Source organism: Nyctibius grandis, chromosome Z, assembly GCF_013368605.1.
Source record: "Nyctibius grandis isolate bNycGra1 chromosome Z, bNycGra1.pri, whole genome shotgun sequence".
Taxonomy (NCBI): domain Eukaryota; kingdom Metazoa; phylum Chordata; class Aves; order Nyctibiiformes; family Nyctibiidae; genus Nyctibius; species Nyctibius grandis.
The window spans coordinates 12,268,855-12,293,188 of NC_090695.1; the positions used below are offsets into that span (position 1 = coordinate 12,268,855).

A 24,334-nucleotide genomic window follows, 5' to 3' on the forward strand; every position below is an offset into this window, starting at 1 on the left:
TAAGCAAACTTCTCAATGTGTATTACTGAGCCATTTCAAGCTGTCTCTTGCTTTGGAACAAAACATCTTTATTCCAGCCATGCATGACATTTGAAGACCTATTTATACAATGTGTCAGCTCCATTTGTTTTCTTCATCCTGATATTTTCCTCTGTATTTTTCGTTAGCCATCCAGATTGCAAGGAGCAAGGCTGCTGCTGTGCTGTTCCAGACCTAGGCACTGACTGCATTTGGCCTTTCTCCCCTTCTGTGGGCAGAGGTGAAACAACCCAAAATCAAACACAATTTTGCCTACTTCATCCTCTCTGCACTGAGACCAGCAACACCAGACAGCTGTGGGACGGAGCACACAGAGAGCTTGCAGAAGGACCTGGTGTTACTACAATTTCTCTTGATGCCCTACCTGTGGGTGATGCTACTTATGGGATGTACACGGCTGCAATCCCTTCTGCTGGAGGGGACTCTCTGGGGGCCATATTTCCAAGTTGCATCACTAAATATGCCCTCCTGCAAAATACCTGATTTTTCTTTCCTTAGATATTCATAATTTGTCCCAAGTCTCCTATCAGCCCTTCTTGTCTGACAGCACAAGGCTAACTGATGCAACAAAACACAATGTAAAATGAAAAAAACCCCATCTTTATTAAGGTGTTGAGTAATAAAACTTAACATCCTCCTGATTTTAGTATTGAGTAAGTGTGAATAATTATGGGGTTTGGTCAATCCTCTCCCTTGTAAATAATTTATCTAACTTGGGACATGTCTTCTCCTTCTAGAACGGACCCAGGGTAGTGCTGTCCCTGATACTCAAGCAGCAACATAATGTCTGTCCCAGTGCTGGCACTACCTAGTGGCAAACGAAAGTGTAAGTCCTTTTTGAAATCTTTTACACAACCTGCAAGCCAAAGGTCTGAAGCTGCTTTAACACATGCAGGATGCCAGGGAATTACTGCAAGCCTTACTTTAACCAGAAAATGAGGCTGAAGGTGCCAGCCCAGCAGTGGTGAGCCTGGGGTTGCAATAACAAAACCCCATCTGCTCTCTCCAACATTATCCTCTCCAGGAAGGTTGGGGAAGGAGGGTGAAACAGCTCCATGCGAGCAAACCTGCTCCTGCCAGTTATTACGTGGCTCATTCAAAGCGTTTGATAAGGCCAAGCAAGACTTCAGCACTGGTCTTGTGCTTCCTCATACATGTAAGAGGAGACAGAAGGTTTGGGCTATAAGATTGAAGACTAATCTTCAGAGCACCTCACAGTTGTGTTTTATGTAGACATTCCCTCCAGCTCTTGGGAAAGTGCATGATCTCCGCTGAACATGAAGCTGCAGGTCTTTTTTTTTTTTACAAGGGCAAGTAGTGACAGGACGAGGAGGAACGATTGTAAACTGAAAGAGGGTAGATTTAGATTAGATATTAGGAAGAAATTCTTTACTGTGAAGGTGGTGAGACACTGGAACAGGTTGCCCAGAGAAGCTGTGGATGCCCCCTCCCAAGCAGAGTTCAAGGCCAGACTGGATGTGGCTTTGAGCAACCTGGTCTAGTGGAACATGTCCCTGCCTGTGGCAGGGGGGTTGGAACTAGATGATCTTTAAGGTCCCTTCAAACGCAAACCATTCTATGATTCTATGATTTTCATGGCAAACACTTAATGTGCGGCACGTTCAACCAGACTGCAATCAGCAGCCTTTGCGCATGGTGGATGGGCTTCTGCTGCAAGGAGTGGAGGTGGTGGCACGCGAGGAAGAATGCCTTCAATACTGTGCACTCCAAAAGCAGGGCTTGCGAGCTTTGTTTTGCATTCCAGTGGTTGGGCTAGAGCTGCGTGCACGGCCTCACTCGGCACAAATGAAACCAAGGCATCCATGTGCTGTACATTAAGAGTGTTTGATCTCCTGCTCACTGGCTCACTGCTCGGATGCTCCCTCTTCCTCTCTGTAGCAGTTTTGAGGAGTACAGAGCCCAGTGTCACAACCTCTAAGTCTGCATGCATTTACCTGCTCTGTGATGGGACCTGCAGCACTTAACACAAAACAGTTGAGAAAACGTTGCTGGCCACAGCTACAAAACCTGCCCTCATCTTTTCCACAATGGTGGCAGAAAAGAAAATTCCTCAAGTTGTATTTTCCTATTTAAAGATGAAGGGAAAAGGACTGCCAAAGTGGATGGAATTTAGTCCAACTGATGTTACATCTGGGTTAGCAAAGTAAAATGCAAATCTCCTCTGAGTGTAGGAATTGTGGCTGTGCATAGCCAAGGCCACCACGAAGCCACCGCAGCCCCACATGGGCAAGGGACAGCTTGGGTAACACCAGGCTTCAAGCCTGCCGCTGGCTTGATTACTGTGTCACTGCTTACCATGCATTTTCGAGTCATTTATTGCAGTGGCCCATTAATGTTATGTTCTGCTAAGACGCTACAGACATCTCTGATCCACATCAAAGATGCTGGTGAGATCGGAGTGGAAAGCTCCACTGCACAGAGGACTTGCTGCCTCTTCAGCATTGCCCCATGCGTACTGGGAACTGAGCAATACTGTACCTTGGAAGTGGTACAATGGGGAAGAAGCACAAGCAACAACCAGGTAACAATAGAAATGAGTTTTATTTTGTAAAAAGTTATAAAATGAATATTATACAAAAATAAAGTCTGTAGAGAACTTTGGTTGATTAACACAAATGACTGAGACATAAATCGCAGGTGAAGTAAAAAACTCCAGAGAAGCACACTCCTGTCTTCAGTAAGGTCTAAAAAATTTCTAAAAAAATCACAAACTTTACCCTTTTGTATTTTGAACATAGTGATTTGCTTTGGCTGCAGCCTCTTCAAGCTGTGCAGAAAATGCTTTAGGGCAGGTTTTCAGCAAGTGGGACAAGTGAAAGCACACCTCTGAGCGCTGCGCCTGGTCAACCGCCCAGCAGCACAGCTGACCCTCAGCTTAGCAGGCTTTTACTGCCCAAATCACGCTGATGTTGGTGGTGGTATCGGCTGTACCACCCCTACCCAGCATGGAGGGTAAGGTGTCCCCGTGGCAGTGTGAGAACGGACCCCGTGGGTGGGCTCTGGGGCTCTCCTCCATCTGCCCAGGAAAGCAGCGGAGGTCGGGGCTGAATTACATTTCATACACCTAGTACATCTTTCTATGCCTGTTTTGGACTTTTTTGACCTTTAGACCCTTCTTCTGTGGCGACCCAAGGGGCCCAGGGTAAAATGGGTATGGAGAGCCCTTGCATGCACGAGATAAAAGGTCAGACCATCGTTCCTTGGTTTTCAGTAGGAATTTTTTTTCTTCCTGTTGTTTTTGTGGGAGCTGATGCTTCACTGGTTGTCAGGTATGTCTAGTGACCTGCACTGCTGCTCCTTTGGGAAAAATGTCTCCAGAATGAGAGCTGGCATTAGCAGTCAGGTATGGATGCCTTTGCCATACAACCTCCCTCATCCTTAGGAAACTCAGACTGTTCTGCTGCATGGGTACAATCCTGTAATGCTTCAGCAAATTATACAAAACACTTTGGTTATGTAACACAATTGTTTACCTGCAGGCTATATTAAACCCAGGACTAACTAGTTAAAGGGATTTAACCTCTTCTATACGGAAATACAGAAGGAAAAGCTTAAATAAATATAACAAGAAATTAAATTACAAGGCTAAATGTGATTATTTTCCATTTGTCAATAGTTATATGAGGTCAGTTGGCAAAAAGTGTGAGGAAAAAAAATGTGGCTACATTTAAAATGACTAGAATTAGGTTTTCTAACAAATTGCTAATGCTGAGCCAAGTCCTGCGACCCTCACTCATCCAGAGCCATTGCTCCTCCTGTACATTTATGACTGCAGTAATTTTCCAAAGTATCAGTGAACTGGAGGAAGGGCTGCAGGCTTTGGCACTATATTTTATGAACATAATCAGGATTTTGTTTAAAAGAAAAAAAGGTAAAGTAAGTGATTTTTTGCATTCAAGTTATCACTTTCAATCAAAAGCATGGACCGTTGTTCCCAACTTCATTGTCTCTCTGTATCTTCCACGCACCTTCTACTTTGGCACCTTTGAAAAGAAACTTTAATAAATAAGGAAAGGAGACTCATTACTGAACTGTAATAAATAACAATAACTTAATCTCAATAAATATCTTCTGTATATTTATGTCTCTGAACGGATGCATTGCATCAAGTAGTCTCTTCTCACTCACAATGACCAAATAGAAATGTAGTTACGCAAGTGACGTTAGTCCTTTGTAAACCAAAAGAAACACATTTTGAGTAGGCCAGGCTTGTTATTTCTCTTACTATACCACGAAGAAGTGCTTAAAAACTCAACTTGCTTTCATAGGTAGCAGAAGAATGAAATCCTACACTTGTTTTGAAGAAATACGAGATGGAAACAACCAAACTTAACCAGTAAGTGGAACTATTTTGCTTCATATCGATACTGGCCCTAGAGAACTTGAGCCTGGGAATTTTGATATTTGCCCAATAACATCTTACAAGGTTAATCTTATTATAGCTTAGAAGTTGTCCTAAGTGCTTAGGAACTGCCCTTCAATGAGCAGTGGCACAACATGTCTTTCAGTAAAGCTGAGGGCACAGTGGATGAGTAACGTGCTCCTAAGCTACTTCTCAGCTAAGCTTCCTGGCACGGATGCTATACCTAAAACACAGGTGGTATGGCAGGGTTGTGTTTTTAAGCACATTCCTCATGGCTCCGAGTCTCACTGATGGTGGACTGTGTCAAATGGGTAAGGGAGCGCGCACGCCATCCAGCCGTCGGCATTTCCACCTGAGCTTTTATTTACTTTCCCGTAGGATGTCAAAAGCCTCCATCCTCCCACGCCACCTTGCGCCCCCTCCCCAGGCTCTCACGACCCCTCATTCTGTGTTCCTGATCCCCTTTTTTTCCACTCCGAGCAGACGCTTCCCTGGGAACCTTGGTCCCTCTCTTTGCATCATAGCAGGAATGCAAAACTGGCACTGCCTCCGGCGTGCAGCTGTCAGACGCATCCACACCTTTTTGCGGAATGTTTTTTCAGGATGTGGTAAACCAGGTTATCGTCCAAAAAGGACAGGTCATCATCAAAGGCTGTGGGTCTGCAACAAGCTGGCCTCACTTTGTCAGTGACTAGTTTTTTCTTTCTGGTTAAATTTTTTAAAATTTTGTCATAGGTGGTCTCGGCTGCATCACAAGATCCACTGCAATACCGGAAAATTAGCTCTTCTTTGGTTTCATATCCCAAATCCAAGTCAGTCACATTCAAATGTATTTCTGTTAAGACACATCCTCGATTTTTGCCCTTTTGATTCCTCCTTCCCTTTTTGCTGGAATTCTCTATGTTCGTGGCTGCGTTTTGCCGGTTTCTCTCCCGCCTAGAAAAAATCGGAGTCTGTTTATCTGGCGACCTCCTCAGTCTTTTAATGGTGGCTTGAATAAAGTCCACTACCTCATCAAAGTGATCTGGATAATCCTCTGGCATATTAGCTGTTTGGGAAAGAGAGAGGAGGCTTTGTCACACATCAGTTGTCATTAAGTTTGTCCCTTCATGGCTCAAAAACATTAGACACATGCAAGCTGCTTTGCCCATCACTTCAGAACGCGTGCCCAGGGCCCTCAAAAAAAAAGGGAGAATTTGGAATGGTTTAGATCATCGTGGTCATTTGGGGAAAAATAAATGAGATACGTATGTATCTCTGTAGGTGTCTGCTGGTGCTTGGTAGCAGTCCAGCACATCTTTGAATACTGAATAAGCCCTGTCAAAATCAAGGGAAGGAAAAGCCTGTCATGATATGAATATTAGTTGATATGTGGATGAGGCTACTGTAAAGGGGTTATACAGGCTCTTCCCAGCAAAGCAGCAAAAGGACAAGGTTTCTTTAAAGCAATGTTGTGATTACAGTTGTTAATTGTCTTTTCACACCAGCAGCAGTTAGTATTGCTAAAGCCACCTATCAATAAGGTTTTTGGGCGGGACAGAAAGAGAAATTTCCTGGGGTACCAGGCTAAGCTATTATTCCTGGCTGAATGCCTGTTTTTTTACTGCTTCTAGGGGGTAACTATTATCCGAGCTTTTGAAAAATTTCTCATGGAAGTATTTTGTATCACAAGATGCTGATCAGACTGAGTAGAAATAGGTCAGAAACAGAAATATTCTGTTAATTTTCAAGGGAAATGTTACTAATGCATTTTCTTTTTATGAAGTTAAAAGACCTATTTCATTTTTCACTTGATATATATTCTACCAGTGATAAATTATTCAAGTAAATTAAATGTTGAAATCAATGAAATGTTTTGATATTAGCAGAATGAACCTCTTCAAGGAGGGTGAAATTGAACATGTTCTGACATGTTCTCAGATTTCAGCTTTTCAGCATGATTTGGAAAAAAATCACATTTTGAAACCTTTAAACTTTCCATGGACTAAATCCCTCAATGTGATCTGCTTTAGTGAATCCAGTGATTTAATGCAGGGTCAGGCTGTCAGGAGCCTGTGTGTAGGTGCCCTTATGTTGTATTATTAATGACTGTCTCTTATAACACATAAACTACATTGCAGTACTGAGATTTTTTTTTTTTTCCCGCATTCATTGTGCCAAAAATCAAGACTTGAGGACTCACTTCCTTTCCAGTATGACCTAAGAGGATGTTTCTTTCTGTACTTAACTCCTAAGTGCCCACCCATGTAACAGACCAGTGTCATGCACCTGGCTCTTCATGTAAGGGAGCTCCATCTCCAGAAGGACCCCTACAAATAACCCCAGAACTGCAAAAGTTGGGAAAGGCAATATCCAACACAGCGCACCTGGCCCGTGGTTGGTAAACCATGAAGGCTCTCACCCGGTCAGCTGCTGAGATAGATAGGCACAGCTCCTTAGGCAAAGGCTCAGTGCTACATTTACCCAGTGAGCACTGTAACAGACAGGAGCCCTGATGGAAGACCAGGCAGTGCACGTACCCAGCCCACACCCGGTGACATGGACTCTGTTAACAGGAGAGAAGAAGACATGAGGCTGCCTCCCATTGCCTAGCGAAGGTGCACCTTCACATCCTCAATAGAAGCATCAAATACAGAGGAGATGGGGGCAACAGGATCTTAACTGTTAGTGCAAAAACCTGCTGAAACACCGTGCATCTTCACGTAAGGAGGAACACGGACCCCTGCCTGAAGCAGTCACACCCTAGAGCCCCCTAGAGCTCTGGCAAAATAGTATAGACTGGTAAAAGAGTAATAAAGGCAGGCAATCTTGTACCTTCACATAATGAGGGTGGCACATGGCAAGTGAGATCCTATAAACTGTAGAGTTTGGGACTGGGAAAAGTGAATTAGACTTTGTTTTACAGATATCCATGCTAAAGGCAACAGTCTCGCAGACCAGTGGCTGTCCAAAGACATGAAAGTGGGATGGCTGCTATCTATAGAGCTATATGGGACCTGAACAAGGCAGGACACTGCACCAAGCCCCATATTCCTGTGACACCAATGGTGAGTGCACCCTTCTTGCAATCCTCTGTCATTACTTCTGTAGCAGGTACCAAAATACCCGCTATGAGCCATACCTACTGGAAGGGGGTAGTTTGGATAGATATGTCCCTTGGGTGCACCACCTAGCTCTGCTGCAGGACAGGCTAGTCTGCCTACACCATACAAATACTGCCCTACTAAGCAAGGTCCAGGTCAAGGCAAGGGGTGGGCTACATTCCTTAAAAGCAAGAAGGGATAGACTCAGTCAAGCAAGATGACCCACATGGAGCTGGCATAGCCCTCATTGCTGAAGTACAAGCTTGGCCCTGGTACAGATACGGATGGAGAGGAGTTTGGCAGGAGGCACTTGTTGCTATGGGACTGGGTGGTAACTAGGTTTCTTAGCTTATAACCCAATAAAGGAAGGATGTGGCCTTGAGGAGATGGCTCTAGCTGTGCCATTCTTCACTCTCACCTTCAAATAACCCCTCTCACACTACTGTGACTACCGCAGCCCACATCTCATGGCCCAACCCTTGTAGCAACAGTGTGGACACAATGAGACGTTGGCTATGGAGAGTGAAAGACAATCATCAGGGAAGCATACTAGGGTTTAATGAAATTCATGCAATGGTCAACCATCAGGAGGGGGACAGGAGATTGTTACAAGGAAACCCAACCTATACGTGGAGATTCTTGTCTGCAGCCTTCAGCCTCACACTTATCCCAAGCCTGATATGCTGCCAGTGCAGCGGCGGGAGTAAGTGTCCCCCACCTAAGAAGGGAGAACCAAAACTGCAGATCACCTGAAGAGATAACAACCCAACTACACACATAATTTTTAAACTGCCTGCAATTCAAGTGCAAAAATATCACCTAACCCTGTGGCAGTGCTATATGCAGGAGTCTGCGTTGGTTAAATATTAATCAGACAGTTACAGGGTTCAAGCACTGTCCTGCCCAAGCCAATCCAAGTATGCTCTGGAGGGTAGATAAAGAAGTGGAAAGGCCCATGTTGTGGACTGTGTCCCTGCTCAGACCCCACGTTGACACCTGTCCTGGGTCATGCGTGATCACTAACCCCAGCTGCACCAAGGGAGCTAATGTTGCTGAGAGCCTTCTGTGCTGCAAGTGGCCTGTGATATTTAAGGTGGAAGAAACACACCGCAGAAGAGTCCTGTGCAACGCTGCTAACGCAGGCACAGGGTGTCAACGTTGCAGAAGGTGGAAGCAGTAGGCCAAAAAGTAGATCAAGTAATCAAGCCAACAGCGTATCCAGCTAGAGAAGCCCTACTACACACATGGACTTGCTGCAACCAGAAAATGGGGTAATTGGCAGCATAACTGATCCTGCTAATCTCACTGGGGCTCTAACACAAACCATGCAAGAAGTGCTCCAAGCTGTAACCTGGGATGAGGTGTGCATAGCCAATACGTCTAATGGAGCTGGGGATCCCTGCTCAGCTCATCCCCTGTTGCAATGTCAGGGCACTTGGGAGACTCACTGGGAAGGATGCCAGCACTATAAGTAAGATGAATGCCAATTTTCTCTTTCCATGGTGGACTTCCCCTTCAGCTCAGGAGACTGGAAAATATCCCAAGCAGATACCCAAATCTGTTGAGAGGACTCCTTCAGTGACCCCCAGTATCTGGAGCTTGCATCACTGAAGGAGACACAAATAATGTGGGGAACTGGTGGAAACAGTGGGCACAGAGCCCCCCTTGAGAAAAAGTGCTGGACCTATTGACCCTGGTCAGTGTCCACCCACCTGCAAACACATGCTGTTATGTGGCTACGTGGGTACACCACATTAACACAATGGCAGCTGCATTACTGGGCTACTCTGTGAGTCCTTGCAAGTTGCTGTAAGCACAACAGCCTTTGCCTGTGGAGCCCCAAACTAGTCATGATCAATGCAATGATGCTTTTTTTGGAAGCTTCCAGCTGGACTGCCAATGTACCCCAAGTTTGCTTCCATAATTTAGTTCTGTTTGGGCAACACCTCCAATCCCCACAATCAGCCAGCCTGTGGCTGGTACAACTCTGAATTATTATACAATCCCGCAAAGCCAAGTTTCAACACAAACTTGTCAGCCTGGGCCTGTGCTCTCAGTACTGCGTCAAGTGCAGCTGGACCCAGCACTGAACCATGGACCCAAGCAATGGGACTCATACCGATTGGATGTGGTTTGGTGTTAATTTTCTGCTGCTTAATGAAGCACTGTCATCAGCGTGACTGCAGTCACTAGGAGTGGCTCGCAGGGGTTAGAAGGAATCCCTGACAGCCGGAGTGAAGTGAGAGTTGACTTGGCAGCCTATGTCAAGGTGCCAGTCATGACTCAGTAGGAATATTCAGCTGTCCAATAAGTATGGGTGTGAAGCCTGAGAGCCTGAAACAAAATGCTGTAAAAAACCTGCTGAAGTAGGACCCTGGGCAACCAAGTGGAAATGCCAGCATTAACACCAGGCATGACGGGTTGAAACAAGGCACTAGAGGTTAAGTGCTAAGGAAGCTACCACCAGACATCATACATGAATGAGCAACAACCACTGACCAAGGACTAAAGACCATAAAAGGCTGATGGACAGAAGGGAAGGTGGAGAAGACTGACAGCAGGACCACACCATCCTGATGGGCACTTGGTAGATGTGCTCCAGGGATGCCGAGACCTCTCTGCACCACAGCCACCACGTGCTGAGCAGTTATTTGGTCTCTGCACTGTGGTAAGTGCTGCTGGGGGTGAAGGGGGTGCTGAGCTGAGCTGTGTGGCCAGGGAACACCGCTGGACTCATAGGAGCTGCCTTGGCATCGAGTGCTGGTTTGTAACCTGAATAGAGCCACTCAGTTGAGGGGTACTTAGTTAACCCTCTGCCTCCAACAGTGTTAGAAAACATTTATAGTCTCAGAATGAAGGTCAACAGCCTGGCAGCTTTGCTTCTCTAATACTGCATGGACTGTGCTGGCTTGACTGTGCAGCAGACAGAGCTTTCCGTGGGGATTTCACACCCCTGGGAGAAGCACATATTATTATCCCTTCCTGTAGCATATTATTATCCCTTCCTGTTTGCATGTGTGTGTATGTGTGTTGTATTTACACATACACACATACAAATATATCTAATTACACACACACATATTTTTTCAAAACAAACTAGTTTACTGACAACACTTGCCTTCTGGTGGAAAAGCTGAGAGAACAAACACATGACAGATGCCTGTCACACCATACAAAGTGCCAGCAGAAAATGCTCAGACACTATGGCAATAAAAGCAGCAAAGATCTCTGATCAGTAGCCCCTGGTCCCAGGCCCCAGGGCGTGAAGGAATTAGAATTTAAAAATCCAAAGCCACCTAGGATAGGACAGGATGGTACGGGACAGCATGGGATGGGACGGGACAGGATAGGACAGGATGGGACAGCCCACAACAACGTGTACTCAATACAGGATAGCGAAGGTTGGCTCACACACGTGATGCACCTCAAAGCAGATGCTTCCCAAGGGAAAGGACAATATGTCCTGGAAATGTAAAATCCTCCCTCAGGGAACATGGGGCCTCTGTGTTCACAGCATGGGAAAAAAGCTCACAGACCTCACTGGGGCAGTGTGATGGGCCAAGCCCCATCACTTAGACTATGGTGCTACGAACACTCACAGGACTGGCGCAAAGTCATGAGGTTTCATTCGTGTTTTATGTCACATTTCTGAAAGCTGTTTCCTGGCCGTCCAACTCCCTGGGGAAATCCCTTGAAGGCAGTCTGTGTGTGGGCGTGTGCATGCGTTTTTGCATGGCCTCTGCCCAGCACCCTGCCGGCAGGAGCACGGGGTGGGCAGCGGTGCCTGCGAGAGCTGCGGCCAGTGCGCGTGTCCTGCTCCCGCTCGTCTCGCTCTCCTGCAGCTCCCTTCCACGCTCCCTCTTCCAGTGCTGTGCCAAGGACCTGACCACCCAGGCAGAAACAGGCAGAGCCTTTTCCTCTGGTGGCAACCAGAGCATGAGTCTGCTTTCTAGCGCTGGAGTGCCAAGAGTCGGGGGTATGGATGGCAGCCCATGTGCCAATCTGCCTCAGGGCGCCTTCTCTGTCTCCTGTGTCCAGCTGAACCAGGGCTCTTGATCTCCCAGGAGTTTCTCATATGACCAGAAAATGAATAAAAAAGCAAAGAAGGAAAGAATGAAGCATCACAGGACTGGTGCACCTGGGCATCTAGAAGAGTGACTAGGCTGGAGGCAGAGTTGGTGAACACCAAATGTCCAGAACTCCAGGAGTCAAACAAAAAAAAGAAGAAATGAGACTCATTTAAAATATAATTAAAAAAAAAAAAACAAGAATATTTGCATCTTCTGCTTGCTGTTTGCAAGCTGTTCACTTGCTTTCTGAGCCTTTAGGGCACATTCAGATAACAGTTTTGACCCAACCTCTCGGGTTAGGAACGTCCCTCTTCAATGCAAAATGGAAATTCTCGCCTCACTGCTGCTCTCTGGAACCTGAAGCTTTGACCTGACTGTCCCTGAGCACAGTCCCTGTCCCTTGGGCACTGCAAGAGCTGGCAGCGTGTACGGGTGCAGGATCCTGCAGCCAAACACCCGTGGTGCTCCCCACTGGCCTCTGCAGAAAGCCATCCCAGAGCTCTGCTTTGGGCATGCAGGGAAACGTGCCTTCCTCCAGGCATCTTCCCCGCTGCAAACCCCTCAGAGCCTGCCTTTGCATTTCCAATTAATTAGAGACACTGCATGCCAGCAGGACTGGGATCTGATGCCTGCACTTTTTAGAGGAATAAATTATACAGTGGTCAGATAGATGTCTACACAAAATAGGTCTAAATGAATATCCAAACCAAACTCATCACATTCTCAAGAAAATAGTCTCCATTAAGGAAAAATGGACAATTTCTTTCTGTCTGTTCAAATGTGATCACAATTACATTTTGTAAAACTATTCCTTTGATTTCACTAGCAACAGATTTATTTTAAAGCCAAATATTCCCCCGCTGTGGCAGTAACCCAGCATGGTAGAGCAAGAAACCCTCAGTTTGTACCTGACCACAAATTGATTTCAGTGGGAACAGATGGATCTTCAGCTTCAACTGGAAAAAAATCCAGTTACTCATTTTGCTGCCTGGTTATCGATTTAAAAGGCTAACTACAGTCTCTTCTGACCATGCTGTTCCTTATGGTTTACAAGAAAAGCTTAAATTCTATTAATTGCAAAATAATAGTTTATGTAAGTGGGTTTTCCTTTTTTTTTTAATCTCATAAAACTTGATGTTTTAAGTTATTTGAAACTGTTCTCACTTCATAGAAAAGTTTTCCATACTGATCTTGGGAAAATGGAATCACATCACTGCAGTGTCATTTGGCACTTTGCCTATCCTGAGTTAAAGAAGTCACATAAAGTATACTAAAAATGATAAAATTAAATTTTTCGCTTTACTTTGTAGCTTTCATGTATGCATTTGTGGCACTGTATAGCTACTACATCAAAATGTCAGGCCAAACATTTAATAAATTACCAGGATATTTCACTTAAGCACAGCTGTCTTTCAATTAAAGAAGTTCAAACAGCAGCATTCAGACTCTAGTTTAAAGTAAGATTTCAAAGTTCAAGGGGGTTAATCCAGCTCATTATAGTGGTAAGCGTTATTTAGAGAATTCAGATCCAGATCTGTGTTAGGACCAAATGGCCCTTTTTCAAAAACAGTTCTGGTACTTTAATCTGGGCCCTTCATAATTAAAATATTTTAATTTCCTTTCTTTCCTGGTTATTTTTGAAGTTTCCTCCAAAGTTATACTCACAAAAATGTTTCTTCTTAGATCATTTACTAGTGGGAAATAGACAATTAATGTGCTGCATAATTAACAGTGAGTGCAACGAATCACCCTCATTTTTTTGTTGCTTATGAAGACTACTCTGGTATACCATTTATTCATTAATTATTTTTGTATTTAGCTTGCTTTGCAGTAGTGTTTTCAGGTACTCAGTGGACATGCCCTGTCCGAACACAGAATCCCTCTATCTCACACCACAAAGACGTACTTGAGGAGACCCTCAGAGTAACCTGTCTGTGGAAGTGCGACCTTAACGAGGTTACAATTACTAATGTGATGATCATTCTGCTTTGCAAAGTAAAAAAGCATCAACCATGGTGGGGAAAAACCATTTATTTTATTGAAAATGAAAAATTTTTCATGAAAAACAAAGCCTATCATGCAGGCATCAAAGCAAAGGCAGGTGTTAAAAATAGTTATACTGAAAGATTTTCAGGATTTAAACAATTAAAATATCACCTCTCTGAGGCATGACTTTGCTTTCATGCCTTGCATGAAAATCCGTGGGGCTAAGAGTGAAATGGAAACCAGTCGGTTCTGTCCATTAGGAAACAGAGCATCAAACACACCAGGTTCAGCTCCCCTTTAAATGTTTAATACAGTTCTGGTTCACTACTTCACTCCCTGCCTCACCAGCTCCCAGGACATGCTGTGTCCTCCCCGCTGACTCAGAGAGCCCTTAGAAATAGAGCCTCTCACCGGTGTCACTTGTCTCTCATCAAGGTAAAGCGGTACGTAACCTGGAGGATGACTCCGGGCCCAGGCACACCAGCCAGGTATGATAAGGCAGCACTGGAAAAAGGCACAGGGGTAACCCTCCTGGTGTGCTTACTCCCGATGAAGCAGCCAAGTTTTGTGTTTGTAGCTCGCTAGCCAACCCTGCTGCTTCCCATGTGTTGGTCATAACGGCAAATCTGCAGAGTACTTTGTATTTTCACACTGCTATGCTTGGCAGTGCCTCCCCTTGCATCTTTTGCCTTCTTTCTCGCAGGTATGAGACACTGGTTCCCACCAGGAGAAGAAATGATACTCGTGGACAACAAGTTCACCATGAGCCAGCAATGTGCCCTTGTCATCAAGAAGGCCAATGGTATCCTGGGGTGCATTAGGAAGAGTGTGGCCAGCAGGTCAAGGAAGGTTCTCCTCCCCTTCTACACTGCCCTAGTGAGGCCACACCTGGAGTAACTGTGTGCAGTTCTGGGCCCCTCAGTTCAAGAAAGACAAGGAACTACTGGAGAGAGTGCAGCAGGGGGCCACAAAGATGATCAGAGGACTGGAGCATCTCTCTTCTGAGGAGAGGCTGGGGGAGCTGGGTCTGTCTAGCCTAGAGAAGAGAAGACTGAGGGGGGAACTGATCAATGCTTACAAATACCTTAAGGGCGGGTGTCAAGAGGATGGGGCCAGACCCTTCTCAGTGGTGCCCAGCGACAGGACAAGGGGCAATGGGCACAAGCTGAAACATGAGAAGTTCCATCTGAATACGAGGAAAAACTTCTGTACTTTGAGGGTGACAGAGCACTGGAACAGGCTGCCCAGGGAGGCTGTGGAGTCTCCTTCTCTGGAGATACTCAAAACCCACCCGACATGACCGTGTGCAACATGCTGTAGGTGAACCTGCTTTGGTAGGGGATTGGACTAGATGATCTCCAGAGGTCCCTTCCAACCTTAACCATTCTGTGATCCTGTGAAAGAGGAGAAACAACAGGACCATCACAACTGCTGCCAGCTGGGGGAATTCCCTGAGAGCAGGGGGAAACAGCAAGGTCAGATGAACTGGGTGAAGTAAAGGAAGCTGTCTTGCAAGCCGACCTGTCCACAAGAGTTTCTTGCTCTTCATCCGGTCCGGGCAGGGTAGTTTGTAAGATCCTGCCTGATTTTGGGCTGGCACCGGAGGCTGGGCCCCTCCTCTGGCCTCTCTGGGGTGGGCAAAGGAGTGTCTGATCTGGCAGTCAAGCAGCTAAGGAGCAGCAGGAAGATGTGGTCTCACCTCTGATTCAGAGCTTCGCAAAACCAGCTCTGAGGCATGGGGGAGCAGACAGCTTTTCAGCAGCCCCTCCTGAGGTTTTGTGACAGCTCCTGCAGCAGCTGCCAGGAGCCCACCTGCACTAGGGCCTTATTGTATGGGGCTGTGTGGGTACTTGAGCACCCACGAAGCAGTCTCTGCATCTGAAGAAGTTACGGCATAAAGAGTGTAAAAAGGGAAAAAAGAAAAAGTGGCAGTGTCCTGCCTGAAGCCAGCAATGGAGCAGGAGCCAAACCTGGGCAAGGCACACACCTGCCTGTTGTCTCCTCACTAAGGCCTTGTACCCCTCCAGATCCATACCATGCTGAGTAAATACACAGCTTCCCTGGGTTTACACTTTATATTTGGTTCTGTCCCAACCCTGTCAGCGCCTCCAATGAGTATGTACGAGTGGGACCCGAAACCTGTGACCTCTATTAGCAAGAACGCACGCAGCCAGCTAACAGGCACAGCACTGAGACTTCAATGGAGGAAACTGTTGGTAATAAAAAGAAATTCTCTTTAGCACGCTTGGTGCAGAAGTGATCCAGCCCAGCCCTCGCATGACATCAGTAAAACCCCGCATCGGTCACCCAGCCCCACTTCAGTGCCAGCTTACCGAATGGCAACAGCATTCCTAAATAAATAACAGCAACTCTTCCCGGGCTGCCTGTGCTCTTACACTGCATCCCCCGTTGGGTTTTAGGGGTGTTCCCAACGAACAAGCACAGGCATCAAAGCAGCAGGAAAGGACCCTACCCCAGTCTCTTCCCTGGGGGCAGTAAAGCAGAGCCGTCCAGGCAAGACCATGGCTGATGCCCCTCCTGTGGCAATCTCTGCTGCTATCAGATTTTGATCTGACCTATAAATAATACGTGCTCTTCCAATGTTGCCTTTCACTACCTGCATTTCAGTGTGTTTACAATAGGAACGATACGAAAAGTTTCAATACTGCAGTTTGGAAAATGTTATTATTATAATAACCAATTCCTGGCTCTAGGACAGGTGCTATGTGCTCCACTGCAGAGGGTCTCATGTTGGTACGTGTGGACCATGGCCTGCCAAACAGCACTGGTGTGTGCTCAGAAGAGCAAGCTCCTTCCCAGCCGCTATGCTGGATCCACACCTGCCTGTCAGAAGTTTCCTGAGTAATAGCTGGATTTGCCAAAGAAATCTTACATGCTTAGGATGGGAGCAGAGGTAGTCCAGATGTTTGTATGTAGCTTGTTAGTTAAAGGGGATACAACCAGCTTGCCTCTAAAAACGTGGCCACCTGAGAAGTTCTGGCATACTGCTGTAACACTGCCTCACCCCGACTCTGGAAAACAAGTATTTTTATGTCAGTGTTTGCTTCTTTTGAAGACTATTCCTGTTCAATAATCATTAAAGCATTTGTACAAGTCCCACTGACTTCAAAGAAATGTACCTGCAGGTTTCAGTTTAAGTGCTGTACCAATACACACAGCCTAAATATCTGCTAAGTTATACAATGTGGCTTTATTCCTCAAAAAGAATGCTGATATTTGAAACACTGCACATAATTGATTTTCTAACCTTGATCTTAGAAACAGACACATTCTAATGTAGATTTTGTGTCTTAACGCTTTGTTTGTACCTGTCTCAAATAAATCTTCTTGATTCTATTTTCTTTCTTCTCTTTGTAATCAGGACTGGATTTCCAAGATTTATTTACATCTTTCCTTTGGTTCCCCTTACCAAATATTACTCGACCAGAAACTACAGCTGGTTTTGTCAAAAATGACCATGCTGCAGTGTCAACCACTCTACCAGCACTAATGTGGCACTGGCCTATTTAGACATCTGATGACCTGACCATGGTTATGCTGCGATATTTAGTATTTCTCATTTATTACTAGTATTTCTATTTTTTCTATAAATAAATTTCTATTTATTAGTAGTATTTCTCATTTATAACTTGTCACCTAAGAAGTATGAGAATCCTCAACACGTGGAGTTATGTGGGATTTGCCCTGTGTACTGCAAGTTTTAAGTTGCAGTTGCTTGATAGTGTGCGTGGGGGATGAAGCCTGGATATTTGCACTAGATGTCCATCCCTGATCATCTGCAGTTGTAGGGGTTGGGACTCGATGACCCCAATGGCTTCTCTCAACCTCTGTAACTTTAAGTATCTTAAAACTACTTTATGCAGTCCTAATCAGGAAGGGTATAATTTACAAAGACATTACAACCTATCTGAGGATCCTCTTCTAGTGGACAAATAATGCCTCCCGGATCAACCTATCACTACACAGCTGAATTCTTCAGGCTTTCAAGAAGGGTTTTGCAGCTTGTGATCTGCAGATCCTGACCATGGGGATTTCTAAAATATATTGAAAAGGCCTATGAAAGGTTACCAAGAAAAGCATGTTCAGGTATGTTATCTAGCAACCCACACCTGCAAAACATCTAACAGGATCCACACTTCCAATGGGAAATTTCTGAGGTCCCTAAACTGAAAAGCAGCAAAGACATAAAACTTTTAACAAAGGATAACTGAGAATTCAAAGTATAAAATGAGAATAAAACCATATTCTCTTACATTTCAGTCCTCTCCTCCTTAAGTCCCAGAATACCCTTCACAGGAGTATATTCAGTATCTATACCTGATACTGCGGAGAAATCGGCTTCTAGGGCTACACGCATCTGGATTTAACCAGATGTGTCCTGTTTTTTTTTCTAGAATTTTGCCCATGAATGGGCAAACTTGAATGCTTGAGAGTTCTAAATGCCTAGATAACCTGGGCGTGCCCGTGCAAACAAACTTTACTATATATACGCTGGCCCAGGGACACTGGCACACTCGGTCTGACACTGGCTGGATGCACCGGCCATACTGGATATGCACAGATCAAATGACACGGTGTGGCACCTGCTCGGTGTGTCAGATACCTCTCCGATGCGTTGGAGGTACTGTGCATGGGCAGGTCACCTCTGTAGCTTCTGGGTGTCTTTGACTAAAGCGCATATGGCACACCATAGGTGTGTTTAGCAGGAAAGGCTGGATAGAAACATGAGAGTTCTGGTTCGTCACACTGAATGTGCCTGATAAATAATGCAGGGAAGGAAATGCATTCAGTTGGAAGTATAATACTGTTTTGGCCTAAAAGAGCCCTACAAGATCACTGTTTATTCTAGATGCTTTCCATTTTAGTTGATAACGTTGCAGCTACATGAAGTAACTTAACACTAAACACCCCTTAGCAGGGGTATGAAGAATTTTTAAAAGGTATAACGCACACATACCACAGTGTGTTATAGCATAACAAACATACCAAAGGAGTGCCAACAACACATGACCATCCAGTGGCCATACAGTAACTCAGACGTTACAAAGCAAAAAAATACCTTCTCCTCCTATTAGGAGGGAAAAGCCCATGGTGGGATTTCTCATTTAATTCTACATGCTTGCCACTAGTTCTTTCTAAAGGTGCTCACTTGATCAAGAGACTATATATCATATCTTGGATCTCAGGATACTCGAATACTCACGTTGTTGATTGGCCATGTTGATGACGGCCATACAGCAGCAAGCAGTTACAAAATGTATTTGCTGGGAACTGTATATAAGTCAAACCAAGTACTTGGCTCCCTCTGCTCTGTCATGCTTCTGAAGCTGCTGACTTAGTATTTAGTTTATAATAATTTGGTTTACATTTGTTCTGTTCGCAGTTGCTATTTGAGAATTGTGTCCTTCCCCCAGCAGACTGTAGCATGAGGGAAAGAAAGGGTTTTCTAAACTTACGAACTCTACAGCTACTCTTCTTTGTGTGAAATAAGCTAACCCATGAACAGTGATGCCTAGAACACTCATGAACACTGGATTCATCTTAAATGCACTGCATTTGTGGAGGCTACTCTCACTCCAGCCTTCAGTCCACTAAAAAATGCAGAAGACTGCAATTGCCAACACCATCTGCCATCTCTAATTACTGCCCAGAACACCAAAGGTCAGCACATTACACCTGATCAGCCCAGGAGGTTAGGACCTTGTCTGTAGGGTGGAATGAGGGAAGGTTTTAAGCCAGTCTGAAAGGGATGGGGTAACATCAGGTGACCTCAGAGCACTTCGCAGAGAAAGCAATCCCATCAAATGAGAACACAAAAAGGTGTCAAGGGCCTGGGAAAACACATCTGTGCTCTGGCACAGTGTTTGTCCTGCCCTTAGGAGCAGGACTTGATCTCACAACCCTACTAACCCTGGCTGTGAGTGGTGTATGGGAGACCTGACCTCTCTGGAGTAAGAGCAATGCACACCTTGGAGCGCAACTGCTACTCCCCACCCAGCCTGCACAGGGATCACTTTAGGGGAGAGCACCCCTCTTTGAATGCACACAGCACCTGGTCCTGCTCAGCGCCCACACACTGTCCTATGCAGATAAGCCAACGTGGGCGATGACGGTGCTCCCACTGCTTTGTGAGCTGCCTCCTGCAAAGGCCCTCAGAGAAGCAGCTGACCAACAGTATCCACAGAGATATTAAATACACGGCAGGTCCACCAGCAGATGAGCCAGGGAGCTCATCTTGTGGCACAATGCCCTCTGCTTTTAAGAGAAACCTCAAAGAGAGGGAAGTACACAAGTGACTCCTCTTGTGTACATTGTTGTATGTCTTTTGTGTGTGGAACGGTGCGTGCCACCAAATGGTAAGTGGAGAGAAACAAATATGTCAAAGACACTGATGGTGGTGACTTGAACAAAGTGCTGCTGTGTCAGAAAGGCAGCGATGTTCCCTGGATGGGTTCAGCCTCGTGGGCTCTGTGTTTGCAGACTGCTCTCCAGATACCACACACTTTTTAAAATCAACTAAAAATGGCATAAAAGTGGATCAAAGTATTTCACTGCTCTCTCACGGCTGCCTCTCTGCAGGTCTCCCCTGACTCATCCAACTTGGCAACGTAGCGAAGAGTTTCTGACTTTCAGGCACGGGTGCTGTGTAAACCACTGCCATGCAAAGACCACAGGGACTCCCTGGGTTTTCCCCAATTTGTGTTGTGAAGAACGGCACTGCTTACTTTCCCCTTGCAGCCAGGCCCATCTATTTGTGATCTGCAGGGTTAAGAGATTGAGAGCAAACTGTCAGCCCTGTCTCAAGTTAAAATCCTGGGCAATAACCTGCGACCCAGCTCTGGTTGCCAAAGCCTATGTCTGTACCCTGGAAACAGGTATCTGGAGGAGGCTGTCTATTGATACTACCATAGCTCAGGTAAAACGCAGGTTGTCTTTCTTCCCACTTCTTGTTTACCAAATCCACCAGAAAAAAAAAGAGGTAACAATGAGAAGTTCTGGACACTCGGAACAGACAAGACCTCTACTGCTGGCTGTCCCCTTGAGCTGCTGCAGAGAAACCAGCTCACCGGGAACCATACTCCCAGAAGTAAGTTGCAAGATAAAAGCAGGCATCGTACAAATACTGTCACCCTGGAAAGACTGAGCATTAACGCTCTCCCACTGCAGGGGAGGGAGAGCTACAAACTGACTGGCAGAGCTACAAACTGACTGGCACCGCCTTTCCCCTAATGCTTTTCTTGCCACTGGTACTGCAGCAAGCCTGTGCAGAGGGGACCAGCACAGCGGCCTGAAAAGCTGATCACTGCCTTTTGTAGGACGGCACCTATCCCGCCACGCAGCTCACTGTCTGATGGCCCCACAGCCCTGGCAGGCTGGAGCCCTGGGAAGAAGCACTTTTGGCCAACTTCCCTGCGTGGAGGGGCTGAAAGGACGTCAGGGGCTGCAGGTCTGCAAGCAGCAAGAGCCCACGATGGGACGCGCAGAGGCGGCAGCCTAGGCAAGATTCCAGCAGGGTGGAAACACAAGCGAGAAAAGAGAGAAGACTAAATGGGGAAGGACATAGACGTGTGTGCGGAAGAGGAGATGGGTATTGGGGAGGGGATGAAAGCAGAGCCACGGCACACGATTCCTTGCTCGGTGCCTCCATGCTGCGTTAGCCCGGCTGGTCCCAGAGAAACCAGAGTGGGGCTGCCCATGGCTGGAGCTGCGGCAGACGCAGGGAAAGGACGTGCCTCCAGATAAAGAGATAAAAACGAATCGCAATTACTGTTCTGCATCCTGCAATCAGCTAAACAGAGAGGCCTGAGCAAGGGCAAAGGGAGCAACCTCCAAGCTGTGCCTGTGCCTTTGCTAAGTGGACATCTCCACAATTCATGCATTTCACCACTTCTTACTGAGCCATACTAACTCTCACTTTAAAGAGCCACCAGAGTAAGCGTAACACTCACATACCACTATGAAATCCTGTACCTGCTATTGTAGGAGACCTATTATTAGCGAGGCATTATTATTATCTGTCATTTGAATTGTAAGCTGTCTTACTGTGAGCCAGTTCATGTGGATTGCTCTGCATCAAGCTCCTAACCCTGCCACTGCTACTCTTCTGTAAATTTCCATGCGGACACACTAATTTCAGGATCAGGATTCAAGGAGGATTTAATGAAACTCAGCAGCACTACAGGATGTGTACAGTGCCTCCCACCACGGAGCCCAACCTCCATCAGGACTTGTGCCTGCTACAGACAGTGAATAATTGCATTGGCAGGTCTGAGCGGGGAGAGGAGGTTGAAGCTGTGGGGAAGGAGTTTCAGTGCCTTCACTGCAAGGTGTATGTACCTGGTCCTCCTCTCGGCTCCTCTGCATACAACTAACTTTCCCATCTCTCCAGGTTTTTCAACCAAAGGGATCTTACAACTGCCAGGAAGGTAGGGCTGGAGGTGTGGGGGGAAGGGGGAGCATTGCCACTGCAATTGCCAACCCCAAGCTTTGGAGGATGACTTGGTTTGGAGCTGCTGGAGCCAGACCAGAGTCAGTGACCCTGCCTGGGGGAGAAGTGGGGGCAGAAAGTGTGTGTGTGTGGGGTCCTTTCCTCATCCTGATGCCTAAGCAAAGGGGAGCGGGTTAGCAAGACAGACAGCAGTGGCTACAAAGGGGAATGTTTCTTACAGTCACTGTGCACAGCATAGGGAGGCAGCAGGCTGATGGGGGAGAGATCGTCTTCAGGCCCCTCTACCACTGAAGGGGGCCCCTTGGGAGGCGTCTTACCGGTGGGCAGGGGCGAGGTGGAGGCCGTGTTGAGCAGCACCACGCAGACAGCCACAACATCCCATAACTTCATCTTAGATCTCCTTCCAACACGGGCCCCTGGAAGAGAGGAGAGGCAGGGTTAGCCCTCAGCTCCTGCACTCCCCCAGTCCTGTCCCCTCCCTGCCAGCCCTGAGACAAAGCTGGGCAGCCTCGCACCCCAGATCACCCCCTGGCAAGGCCCGGGGACAGAGCAGGGGGAAACAACCTGTGCCCAGCTCAGCCTCCCACCCCTATCGCCTCCCAGAGCAAGGGAGGTGGGCTCTCCCCAGCAAGAGATGAGGGAGGTGGAGGCACAGGATGGCCTCCAGCCCCTCTATGCTCAAGCAAGCTGCTTTAGGGGATGCGGGCAGGCAGGTCCCAGGAGCCTGCGCCCAGGGACATGGGTGTCTGACTGTGTCCCTGTGCTGGCAGGCAGGTCACCTTGTGCTTGTCCCCCTCCAGCACCCGAGCAGCACTAGAGCACCTGTCCCCAGGCTAGGCGAGGGAGGACCGGCCTGATCTGGGGTGCGGGGCTGTGCAGATTTGTTGTGCTACAGGCACACCTTCCTTTCCCTTTCCCTTTCCCTTTCCCTTTCCCTTTCCCTTTCCCTTTCCCTTTCCCTTTCCCTTTCCCTTTCCCTTTCCCTTTCCCTTTCTCTTCCCCTTTCTCTTCCCCTTCCCCTTCCCCTTCCCCTTTCCTCTTCTCCTTCCTTTCTCCCCTCCTTTTCCCTTTCCCTTTTTCTCTTTCCTTTTCCCTTTCCTCTTTCCCCTTTCCCATCCCCTTCCCAGTCCTCTTTCTCTTTCCTCTTCTTTTTCATTTTTCTCTCATTTTCTCTTTCCTTTTCTCTTCACTTCTCACCTTTCCTTTCCCTATCCTCTTCCTTTTTCCCATCCTCCACTGTTTCCCTTTCGTCTTTCCTTTCCACCTTCTCTTCCCACTTCCCTTTCCCCTTGTTTCAGTATTTCCTTTCCTTTTCTCTTTCCCCTTTCCTTTTCTCTTTCCTCTTTGCTTCCATCTCCCCTTCCTTCCATTTTCCTCCCCCTTTCCCTTCCTTTTCCTTCTTGTTGTCCTTTTTCTTGTTTCCCTCTCCTTCTCTTCGTTTCCCTCTCCTCGGTTCCTTCTCCTCCTCTGCTTTTCCTGTTCCTCTTTTTTCCCCCTCTATTCCTCTTTCTTTACCCTTCTCCTTTCCTTTCCCTCTCTTCTCTTCTCCTACCCTTCCCTCTCCCTTTTTCTTCTCTCCTCCTCGCTCTCCGGTCCGCCCGCAGCCAGCCGCGGCACACTCCCGATGCCCGCCGCCCGGGGATGACAGCTGCCCGCAGCCCGGTTCGGCCCGGCCGGAGGCACAGGGCACTGTCCGGCACGGGATGCGCAGCCCCGCTGGGGGGACCCGCGGCGGCCACGGCTCCCGCGGCGGGGTTCGGGGCTCGGCTGCCGCCCGGTGCGCGCCTTCCCCGCCGGCCGCTGCCTTCGCACCTGGCCGGGCCCGGGGGGCTGCGGGGCAGCCCTGTGCCCCAGGGGAGAGTGCCCGCCCCGGCCCGCCCTCCCCGCCGCGACCCCCGCATCGCCCTCACCTTTGAGCTGGTCTCGTCGGACCCGAGATGGACATTAACGCCGGGGAGCCGAGCGGCCGGACGGGCGATGCATGTAGCCCAGGTCGGGGTCCGACCGCCGGGACCCTCTTTGCGCTGAGGGGGGGAACGTATGGAGGAGGGGGGGCAAGGTCGCAAGTCTGGATGGAGGCAGAGGGGAGCCGCCAGCACAAGCCCCGGCGGCCTCCCCCGCCGCCGCCGCAGGTGCTGTGGCCGCGGCAGGAGCGGCGCCGCGGGGGTCTCCGCCCGCTGCGGCCCCGGGGCCGCGCTCAGCAGCGGCGGGAGCGACCCGAGGCGCGGTGAGCGCCGCCTGGCAGCGGGAGCTGGCTCTGGGTGCTGCTTTTGGGACCCTGCCTGGAAATCTGAGAAAGACA

At 47.5% G+C, this 24,334-nt stretch overlaps 1 protein-coding gene across 1 annotated transcript; it reads right to left on the bottom strand.

The window, feature by feature from the left end:
* Positions 1–4,986: 4,986 nt before the first annotated feature.
* Positions 4,987–23,969, bottom strand: GDNF (glial cell derived neurotrophic factor). Its single transcript, XM_068423814.1, has 3 exons — positions 23,943–23,969; positions 22,251–22,448; positions 4,987–5,471 (listed from the first exon to the last, which is right to left on the bottom strand). Exons 2-3 carry the CDS (start codon positions 22,420–22,422, stop codon positions 4,987–4,989), a joined length of 657 nt encoding a protein of 218 aa, XP_068279915.1. The 5' UTR covers positions 22,423–22,448; positions 23,943–23,969.
* Positions 23,970–24,334: the final 365 nt, after the last annotated feature.

Bases quoted from the DNA above. Each gene is read 5' to 3' on its own strand.
- GDNF (XM_068423814.1), bottom strand. From the start codon at position 22,422: ATGAAGTTATGGGATGTTGTGGCTGTCTGCGTGGTGCTGCTCAACACG. The intron at 5,472-22,250 runs GTAAGAAACATT...TTTCCCAAACAG, and splicing joins CTATGCTGTGCACAGTGACT to CTAATATGCCAGAGGATTAT.